At 37.8% G+C, this 11682-nt stretch overlaps 1 protein-coding gene across 1 annotated transcript in view; it reads right to left on the bottom strand.

The window, feature by feature from the left end:
• Window positions 1-714: 714 nt before the first annotated feature.
• The window catches only part of LOC104523811 (epoxide hydrolase 4), a gene marked incomplete at its 5' end in the record, with an annotated part of 16245 nt that continues 5277 nt past the window's right edge, over window positions 715-11682 (bottom strand). The window contains 4 exon segments of the mRNA XM_010166505.2: window positions 715-1636; window positions 6076-6224; window positions 7163-7266; window positions 9813-9941. Coding sequence (XP_010164807.2) covers window positions 1402-1636; window positions 6076-6224; window positions 7163-7266; window positions 9813-9941 — 617 coding nt within the window.

The raw sequence follows: 11682 nt of genomic DNA, 5'->3' as shown, positions 1-11682 counted from the left end.
AGGATCAGTCCCATTGTCACAGTACTTGGGGGACTCTTCCTCAGAACTGCACGGAGGGAAGCAGACTGCCCGCCACGAGCTCGTACACGGCTGACAACGCGCCGTGGTCCGCTTCCTTGCGAGGGTTACGTCGAGTGAGATGTCAGCACTCGAGACTGGCTGGAAAGAGACAACACGCGCAGCAGCGCGAGACTGGTTGGGACTCCCCAGTAATTGTCAGCTGGCTTCTGTTCGTGGTGTGGACTGTTGGTTCAGGCCCACCTGGCTCGGATGCCTCTGATGGGTCTTTGTTGATCCCTGCCTGTTCCCAGGGGACCGCACTTGGTCTGCAGCTGGAAAAGGAGCCTTTGGAAATCGTGTAGGCAGGTGACTGGCCTCTTCGGAGGACCTGCGTTTTGTCCTGCTTTTTCCTTCGAAGTTAGCATCTGCTTCTATTCTCCCCTGCCCTCACAGGCAAGTTAATTCTACCCTCTGTTTCCATAATCACTGTGTCTCTTCCTCCTGTAAACACAGGAACTTGGCTGCAGTTCTTGGAGACAAGAACAGTAGTTGCTAACATAGGAAGGATAATGCCAACAATGAGGTATTATTTCCAAGAAACTACAACAATCAGAGCATGAGGAAGGCTGCGCAGTGGACAGACACTTCAGCTATTCAAACCCAATTCTTAGCTTCAGTAAGAAATCTCCCCATAGGAAGTCAGATAAAGGGAGTAGTGTAAGTTGCATTTTATTAGACAGAGGTGGATTTGATACATGTTATATCTTAATTTACCATTCTTCTTGTTCAAACGTTGAGTGTACAAGTTTCCCATTTTTTAGTCAAGAAAGAAAAACACATTGCACAAAGCAGCTGCATTCAACAATACAACATCGTTATTCACTTGAAGACTAGAAATGTGCCCAGGAATTTTTCAATCATTCAGTATGCTAAAATATAGATAATAAAAAGAGTTAGTTACTGTTTAATGGTAAAATACATTAAAAAAATTCACGTGAATCTAGAATTAAAACTCATTACTTCCTTCAGTATGGCACCACTCTATTGTTTCATTATAAATTTGTAGAAGGCACCACACATTAAAACTGTAAAGCAAGGGAGAAAACAAAATCAAGCAACTTTCCATGATTTTCTTTCTGTACAAATACATATATATCTTAAGGCAGGTGTTTTTATGTGCAAAGTACAAGTATACAGGTAAAACCAATGTTGGTATCATATATTCTCATACTCACTTCTTGTTCTAGCAGAAACATTGGTGTCCAAATGTACAGTACATTGAAAACACTTTTCTCTAACAGAGCTCAAAATAGAAGGCAGGCTGGAAATATGGCCCTGATAACAATTATTTTTTAAATCTGAAGAGCTTTTATGTAGACCCCTTAAAACATGTACCAACAGTCATTCTCTTTTTCTCGTTGTCTCTTCCTTTAGAAAGGTCCATATCAACTTGTTCACTATGTCAGGTTGATCCTGCTGGAGCCAATGACTGGCTTCAGACAAAATAGTTAATCTGAAATGATTTTTAATATAAATCCGTGTAATTTCCGCCATCTCAACTTCCATAAATGCATCTCTTTCTCCCCATAACAGCAGGGTTGGCATGATGACTTCATGGTGCTGCAGAGGTAGGCAGCTTTAAAAATAAAACACACTTCATTAGGTCTTTTTTTTTTTTAACAAAAATCACCAAGAGATTTCAGTCAACTTAGCTTTTGAAATCAACACAGTGAATCTCATGGCAAACTTTCTAGGTTCCCAGGTATCTTCTACAATACCAAGAAAACACTCCTGTGACTCAGAGTCCTTTAACTGTTTTTAAGGATGGTAAAATTGTTAGGAGGTGCTTTCTCAGTAACGTGTCTGTAATCAGCAGCTGATTGAAACAGAGGTCTCACTCTGGAACATGAATGGTGCTTCAGCATGGTGCCCAGCTCAGGAGCCCCATGAGCTCTGTGAAGGGAATATGGAACAACACAGCCAGAATTTTGTAGGCCAGTGGCCTTCCCCTGGTTGATGAATGTTATGGCAAATTTCTGAACCTGCATTATGTACCGCAAGTAGGTTTTAATGAAATGTGGTGCTTTGAATCACATTTAGACTACAGCATTCAAGGCAACTGGTTACCTTAGTAGCCAAACTGCTTTACCAAAAAAGGGTTGTCTAGGAAACGGCAGGCTGCCATTTTTGGACACTATGGAAGATCCCAGCTAGAGTGTTTGAGACCTACTCAAAGTTAAATATAATCTAGTACAGCTAAAAATAAAAATACCTGTATAAAAAGATATTCTATAGAACACTGATGTCTGAAATGCTGAAGTCAGTTACATTCACTCACCTACGAAATTCATGCTAAAATTCAAAGTGCATCAGAGTTCCCTTTACAAAGGGCTACAGTGTATTTTTGAAGGCCTTGGACTTACATACCTATATCTGTATGCAGTGAAAGAAAACTCTTCCTTAAAAATTTACCTTTCATGGAGTCATAATCTCTTTAAAACTGCAACATCACAACCCAGAGGTTTGGCAGACTAGAAAGTGCTTAAAGATAAATACATTATAAGCCATTTTATTGATACTTTGAAGAAAAGCCCTTAGAAAGTAAAATGAAAATAAAAATGATACCACCACAATGACTTATTTAAACTTTTAGTTAAAACTTATTATTTTTTCTTAATACAATTATTTAAAATGCAGTATTTTATAAATATTTCCTCACATTAATGACAGACATTAGGAAAGACACAAGTAGCTAGAAATGAAAGACCATTTTAACATAAACTATATTATCACACCAGAATTTATTCTACCTCATCTATTTCAGAGATACTGAAAAATGTATCTAATTTATGTCTGAATTGCTTACAGCCACAGATTGTAAAAGGCTAGCTGTGACAATTCAAAACAGATTGCATCTGATCAGATACAAATCTTTATTATACTAATGCTCAAGGATTATTATTTTAAACGAGTCATGTATAAAGAAGATTTTCTGAACAAACTTTTATGACAAAAATGCTAGGTTGAAACTTAGGAGTTAGTTAAGAGACTATGCTCTGTAAAAAGGGAAAGACAAAGAAGATGGCATGCATTAGTTTAAGATAAGACAAAGAAATGCAGACTTTGAAGACATTCCTCCTCTCTACTTATACATAATGTCAATAAATATTAATAAAAGGTGACTTTAAATAATAATTTACTTTCATTTTGATTGATGAATTAGGAACATTCTTAAAATGGCTTTTGTAGCAGTAGATTTTAAATCTCATTTTTTAAATGAACTGACCTAATCCACTGAACCATAGCTTATTCATAGTATCAGTTTTAAAAATTGATAATCTGATGATCTGATTCAGTGCATTAAGACTAATCTCTTTAAATTTTAAATCCAGTATCCTTGATCTGCTCACTATTTATATGTGTATTTTTTCACTACTGTAGGGCTTACTATTATTCTTTTGTGGCAAAGTGCCATACAAGATTTGTAGTCTCACTTAGGAAGACTATACTGGGCTTTTTACACACGCTGCATAGATAAACACCCTATCCTTTTTCATTGCCTATGAGGTACACTATATTTCTTTTTAGTCTGGAATATGGCACATTATATTGTTTCTAGAGATCTCCTTTAAAAAGGATTAGCATGCAGATTTCACATTTAGAAAGGAAGGTTCCAGTCGTGAAGTTTAAGTCTTTGAAAAACAGACTCAAACCTTCATACAGCACTAACAGTTGGCCAGCAGTTTTTCTGTAAACAAATACTGAAGTATGTCTTAACTGCTATAAAATAAGTAATCTAATTTTCTAAAAACGGCATATCAGAAAAAATTCAAGCTTCAACTGCTTACCTGCCTCTCTTAACCAAGCATGAGATAAAAAGATTTATGATTTTTATTCCAGAAGTGTTTGTATCTAAAGCATAGTGAAGGGAACAACTGCTGTGCTGTTTATACAAGGATGTGTTGGTGATGGATGAAGTAGGTGATTTCAATGATCTCTTTGGAAATAACTTTCCAGCAGAATTAAGCTCTGAAGAATGAAACTCCAGGTGGATGGTAATGAATTGGAAACCTTTAACACATAGGTCACCAGTGCCAGTCCCCTGGGAGTTATGGTGAATACAAGTCATTAGCATCTAAGTTTTGCTCAATGGCTTATATGAGAGGAAGGTAAAATTTCAATCTAGTTTTAGTATTTAATGATTCACATTCCATAACGTATGGACATCAGAATTGGTGGCAAGAACTGAATGAGCTGAAGACCGATCTTTTCCTCCAGGCCAAAGTCTGCTGCATTGTGGCAGACAGCACCTAAAATGATATCTTCTGAATTCAGTACAGGTATACTTTCACTAGAAAAATAAAGCAAACAATGTACAAACATACACACACACACTGAGGAATTAATAGCTATGAAGATTTTGATTGGCTATGAAGCTAATTAATAGCTATGAAGTTTCTGATTAATAATTGATACTGGGCTTTTTTTGGCCTGAAAAGGCCTGAAATAATAGCTTAAATATATGCAACTCTTACATTGGTCTCGTGTGAATCCCATAGTGATTCAACTATCAGCTATCACAGATATTTCACTGTTATTGTCAGAGAAGCACCTGGTTAATGTGCACACTCACTGATGCAGGGTGCTGTGGCAAATGTAAGGAACAAGGCTCAGGGTGCTCATGCCTCTCCAGCTTATCAGCCCTCCCCTGGGGGCTCCTGCAGTGCAGTTGCAGGGCCAGGGAGCTGCTGTGCAGCCACACAGCTCCCCATTGCCCTTGGACATCCCAGCTGATGTCATCAACACTCTCTGTATAGCTTTAGGTAAATATACTGTTAGCAGCACAGCCATCTCAGTTATTCCCCACTGGTGTCTGTGCTTGGTGTTATCTTGCTTAGAAGAAAATACACCATCTCTCTACTTTCTCATTCCAGTTTTGTCTCTTAGCCTGTACAAGACAGCACTTAGCTCAGATTGTTCTTTTCCTCCCAGTATTTCCTTGCTGACTGCTCTCCTGACAGTGACAGCATGGAAGGCACAGAAAGAGCAGTAAAGTGGCACTAAATTTGAACCAGGGAAAATGAAAAGTTAATTCCACTTCAAAAATCAACTGTCTGAGTTTAGGGAATGAAAAGAATTGTAACTTTTAAAGAATATTGGGAAGCTGGTCTTGTGTTAGAGAAGCATGCAGGAGATTTAGCACTGTTCAAGACTGACGGCAGCAACAGAAAAAAAAAGAGCTCAATCTCAGTCTTCTTGGTATACTTCTCCAAGTTAGGGCTACAAGTCGTTAAGCAGAGTTTATGCAGAGTTAAAGGCCTTCTGGCCCTGTTACGTTTTTCGGAGATAAAAAGGAAGCATGAGTCTCTAAGGCCAAGCTAACTCCTTCCAGGGAAGTTAAAACCATTAGAAAACTGCTGGGGAAAACAAAATAAATAGTAACCTAACAAAAATATTTCCTGTTACAATACTATCTCTCAGTTTTAGTCTATGCATACTGCCTGCTATGTGTGCTTACTGCTGCCAGTGAGTCTGATGAGACCAATGCAAGAACAAAAAACAAACAAACAAACAAAAAAACCCCAACAAGAAAGTTAAGAGTTAGTTTTAGGCTTAGTTACAAAAAACCTACCCCACCTTTAAAAAATAACCAGCCCAAACATAATAAAATTAGTCAGACGTGGTTTTGTAAAGTTACAAGTGAGGGTAACTTAGCTTTGATAATATGAACTGTAATGCAAACAATTAATTGTTGTTAATTTGTAAGTGTTATTTAGAGATGGATTTTTGTGATTGCCATGGGTTCTGTGAATGAGGAAGGGTCATTGTTTTATTAGATTTTGAAACAAAGATTTTCCTTCTCTGCACTCTGGTTGTGTCACTGTTTTGTGTGGGTATCTCATGCAATTCACTCTGCATCACACTGCTTGACACTGACTGCATTTGTTACCTGCTGAGACTTTAGAAACAGATTTGTGTTTTTACCTTCTACTTTAGGAGCAGAAGATGCAATAATATTTTTTGCCTCCAGGGGTCTCGAGAATGCTTTACCTTGTTTCAGAATGTTCTACTCACCTGAAAATAGTTCTGTAATGATTAATGGGTCCAGTTAATGCTCCAGGTTGTGAAAAGACATAAAGATAAGCTTCAATATCCTCTGCTGTTAATCTGCAGCCTTTCCTTCCAATTCCAGTGGCCTGGCTGGTAAATAAACTTTTCAGAACCTACGAAAGGAAGAATAAAAAGCTACCACATAAGATAGCTAGAAAATGTGATTTCTCTCCTTTAACAGGACACAACTTTCTAAAATCTATTTATACATTATTTAGAGTATAGTGCTTTAAATGCTTATTTTAGAGAGCTATCTGTAAAGCACACAGTAAACTTATTTCTGGTATAACTTCCCTCAGAATAATCAAGTACAATCAAATACCAGTATTCCCAAGTCACTCAGTTCTGCACCCTGACCTGCCCCCTGTGACAGGCAGAGGCGAGCACAGGCACACAGGTTTCTTTGGGCTGAACCCAGCAGCTGGGAGAGCGGGAGGGAGGATGGTTCAGCACCTCCCCAGCCTGCTGTGCCCTGTGTGCGTGCAGCTCTGGGAGCTCTGTGCTGGGCTGTGTGTGTGTAGGAGGATGCACGCCTGCAGCTGCTTTTTCTCTATTTATAACCTTGTACTTATTTTTTAAGGTTATATAAGGTGTTGGCCTTCCTGGTTCCTCAGGCAGAATTAATCACCTGGCTGATTTGATGCCGAGACTCCCAGGCTGCCCGCCCCGTAGCAGGCTCTGAGGGACAAGAGGATGTCCCACTGCACACAGGAGCTTCAGAAAAGTCAGCAGGAGTTCCCCAGGCACCAAATGTGCGTGCATGGGCACAAGTAAAACCAGCTGACTGTCTAGGTGCAGTAATGTGCTGTACTGCTGGAGGTTAAAAGTATGTACCTGAACGCCTCCCAGAAACACAAAAGCAAGAGTTAATCTCAGAAACTCTATATACTTACATCCTACTTTATATAAATATATAAAGTTTAAGAAGAAAAATTGGAAAGCTCCGTATTTGTTCCAGTAATTATAACTACATCAGAAAGGATCAATGTAGGTGGCAATTCTTCCATCACGCACAGTTAAATACATACACAAGAACACTCATTTTGCTCACCTTGAAATCATTTACTGTAAACATGAATTCAGGAAACCATGGCATTTGGAAAAAGAAGTAGTAACCAGATTTAATCAATTGTGATGGATGTCGTAGAATGTATTCTGAAACAAAAATGCCCATAAATTAAAAATGAAAACTGATGACTCAAGCAAAATTACTGTTAATATTACAACTTTTTAAACTTAAAGGAATATTTTCAAAATATTACTTTAGAGCATGCCCTGTGACAAAAGATGATTACTGTTTCAGGAGTAAGTGTATGATGTGGCCATTAAAACATATTTCTTTTATATGTGTTAATAGAAGCAGTCTGCAAACCGGAAGCCTGCCAAAGATTAGGTGAGGGCAGTGACACTGGAGAGTTTAATCGTGTGATAGGTTTTCATTTAAAGATCTATTTGTGTAGCTAGTCCAAAGCAATTTTTCCATCTGTGGAGTAAAAGGCATAAATACAAGTCTTTAAGTGTTTCTCTCATCAAAGATGTGATGCACAGCAATCTGTAGATGATAATCCACTTACATTCTACAGACAGTATCATAGAATCATAGCATGGTTTGGATTGGAAGGGACCTTAAAGATCATCTAGTTCCAATCCCCCTGCCATCAGCAGGGACACCTTCCACTAGATCAGGTTGCTCAAAGCCTCATCCAACCTGGCCTTGAACACTTCCAGGGAGGGGGCATCCACAGCTTCTCTGGGCAACCTGTTCCAGTGTCTGACCACCCTCACAGTGAAAAACTTCTTCCTGCTATCTCATCTAAACCTCCCCTCTTTCAGTTTAAACCCATTTCCCCTTGTTTTGTCATTAACTGCCCTTACGAAAAGTCCCTCCCCAGCTTTCTTGTAGCCCCTTCAGGTATTGGAAGGCCACTATAAGATCTCCCCGGAGCCTTCTCTTTTCCAGGCTGAACAGCCCCAACTCTCTCAGCCTGTCTTCATAGGAGAGGTGCTCCAGCCCTCGGATCATCCTGGTGGCCTTTCTCTGGAATCAATCCTGTTCATGAAAGTATATACTTTTTCTAAGAGTTGTCTTCTTGGCAATTTCAAGAACCATAATCAAGATTATATAGTGTCACTTTTTAAAGACATTGGAGCATATATAACAAAATAAAATAATATAGACAAATTTGCATTAAGTAGTATTTTTTTAATTGTAATTTTGTGTCTCCAATGAGTTGCAAGAGCCAACACTGACATTCAAATATCTAACTTCCTTGAAGCAACCACAGAATTTATGCAGGTACTAGAAAGTCTAGAACCCATCCTTTGCAGATGCAAATTTGGGAAGGCAAAATTGCACTCCCAACAGAGGAGATACCTCTGAAAAATTAATTCTGACAGTGAATAAAAATGTGTTTTAAAACAAAGTAATTTGAAGTGTCAGCTATCTTCTAAGCTTTCATATCTTATACATTCTTAAAATGCATCACCCATTATATTTTTCCTTGATGGACCATCATCAGCACTTGTCACTTTACTGTTCTGCACAATTTATGAACTGTGTATTTTAATTTAATCCACAGTAGAAAAAATTTGATCCAGAGAGACTTTATCAAGCCATAGAACACATTTTGTACTTTAACATGTTTTGCATACATGCAAACAAATATAAGAAATACTATAACAAAATGTATTTGTCTTCCATACAGCCTGGCTCCTGTTCTCAGTGAAAACACTGCAAAAAGCTCCTGCTTGCTCAGATGGTGGTGAACAGACCTTTCCTTGGGTAAGTGAGGCTTAACTACATGGTAGAATATTGTTTAATATCTTAGAAAGGTGCCCAAGAACACTGTGAGAACAACATGTGAAACTAGTTCTGATTCCATGGTGATATAAGGTCAAATTTACATTCAACTGAAATGAAAATTAAAGCTGCACTGAATATTATTAACTATTTCTGCAGGAATGGGGTGACTTTTAAAATGGAAATAAGGTAAGGTCAGCAATTGAAGAAATTAAAATTAGTAAGATACTACTTTCACTTTAGTTACTGAATATTGATCTGATCCCTGTGAAATATTTTGTAATTTTTGGTAGTACACAAGCTAAAAGCCTGTCACACAACAAATTTTGCTGCTGCACCTAAATACTTGTTTCAGCTCACTACTAGTACATTCCTGAGCCTCTAGAAAGTAGCCTGGAAAGGCTGTCTTGTTCCAATGAACATTGTACAAGATCCTAAGTTGTCACCTATTATCTAAATCAAGATTAAATTTTAATGTCAGTTTCATATTTATACCCAGGCTGTTTTATACAGATTTAATAATCCAGTGAGGCCTTAACCTAGATGTAATATCATATACACCCCTGTTCAGGGAATTTTGTCCTGCCAAAGTGGTATAAAATAGATTAATGTATATGAAAGTTATGTTTGTGGACCTTCATGGATTAAGAAAAACATCAGAGAGTATGGCTGCAAGCACTCCCACTTCCTAACAATACATTATTCCCAAAAGTCAAATATGTGATACCTTACTGCTTCATAATATACAGTCCAGATTGTGAGAGGCACTGGGTGCTGGCACCTTATCTACGGAACATCTAAAGGGGCAAGTAGCTGGTTCTTCTTTAGCAAACTCAAGGCAAACACAGTATTAATGAAAATGCAGATACTCTGGATGAACAAAGGCCAGTATAAAACTCACCTGTAAACACAGAAGGATGAGGGAAATTAACCACAATCAGCTTAGTCACCATTTCAGGGTAACATATAGCCACTAACCAAGCGATCATTCCTCCCCAGTCATGGCCAATCAACACACACTTGTTGTATCCTATCACATAAACACAGATCTGTGCTTTAATTTCAGTGGAATTCGTATCCATGCAGATTATCACATACAATAAAATAATTATTGGTCAAAACAGGTAGTCTAGCACATTAACTAACGTAACTATTAATACTACACTGCTTCCATTGCTAATAGTCAGAAAAAATAGTGCAGTATTATAGTTTAAAAAATAATAAATAATAAAAATAATTTAATTGGACTTTAATTATACTTTAACAGTACTACCTCAATGTCAAACTAAAGTTACTCAGTATACAAATGGCCACCCTGTTCACCTCTTGGCCAGTGTTGGGTCAGATATGCAATTCAACTTGCAGTCATTATATTGCATGTACATTTGTCACGTTTAGGGACTTTGGAGTTTGAAACTGCAGACAGCAAGACTGAGCAGTCTCCTGAGCCCCTTCAGAACAAACCAAATCCTTATGAATTTCTGAATATGGGAGGTTATCTAAGCACTGAACATCATCATTATGCAAAAAGTGGGTGTTATACTTAATAGCCACATATATATAGCATACATATGCACACACACACATTTATATACTTTGTAGGCCTGTAGCTTTTCTCCTTATGCTGTTTTGATGGCAATTTTTAAAGTTCTCAGCATTCACATATTTATTTTTCCATCAATAAAAATGTTAATTTGACAGCAACAAAAGTGGGGAGAAAAATCATGATTGTGTTTTCAAAAGCCTAACCGTTCCTCCTTTAACCACTGCTGGCAGACGATAGTGTCAGATACCATCACACTCCTCATTAAGGGTTGTGATGCTCTAAGCACATACACTATGAATGAAATGTATAAAAGCCAAACTGTTTAGAATTCTGACATAAATCTGGACACTGTTGTCAAAGCACCTTATAACCCCTCTTGAACAGAAATCTTTTGGATCACTTCTGATATAACCAAATTCTCAAAAAGAATTTAACTTGGGGTTGGAACAAACAAATATAACAAGCCTCAGAAATATTTTTTCCAGAAAATTTTAAATCCCTATGAAATTGAATTATGATGAGAGCACTTTACAAGTATAACCATGGCATTACCATGGAGATTAACACAAACAGCAAAGGCTGGAAAATGTAAATACAGTGTGGGGACTGCCTGCTCAATCTTTTGACAATATTCAAACATCACAAGCAAAGCAAATCCTAAATTCAAACCTTAGAATTGGAATCACTGCTTTACTGTTTCTTAATGTGAAATTCAGTTAAGTTTTTTTTCCCTATCTCTAGAGTATACAGGGAATTAAAATGATTCAGAGAATGACAGTCTAATCCCTTATCTTGCTATTGGTATGGAAGGGAAATACCCTTCACTAGGTCTTAAAATTTATTGCCAGAACAGCTACACTTCAGACGGAACTGGAGGGGCAAATTTTGCAGACTTGTTCCAGCTCTAGACCATTACACTGTGTATTTGCCACAGGGAGCAATGTGTCCCTTGTTCTCCCTTCTGTTCTTCTCGCTGTTGTATAAGACAGAGTGAATCAGCTCTTGAGAACTGACTACTGTGCAGGAGCAGTATTTTGGATTTTTTTTTTTAAATACAGCAGATGTACTGTCATCATCTTTATAAAGCCCACAATATTTATTCTGTCTTGTTTGTGCAAGAAAAATGTCAGCTGATTTAAATTCTTTGGTCTGCAAGTGCTATTAGACCTTATTTTGTAACATTATCCATGAAATGCGATGGTTAGGAATAAGTGAAGACTTTAGG

Source organism: Antrostomus carolinensis, unplaced genomic scaffold, assembly GCF_000700745.2.
Source record: "Antrostomus carolinensis isolate BGI_N321 unplaced genomic scaffold, ASM70074v2 scaffold35254, whole genome shotgun sequence".
In the NCBI taxonomy this organism is placed as follows: domain Eukaryota; kingdom Metazoa; phylum Chordata; class Aves; order Caprimulgiformes; family Caprimulgidae; genus Antrostomus; species Antrostomus carolinensis.
This window is presented reverse-complemented; position numbering and strand designations above follow the sequence as displayed.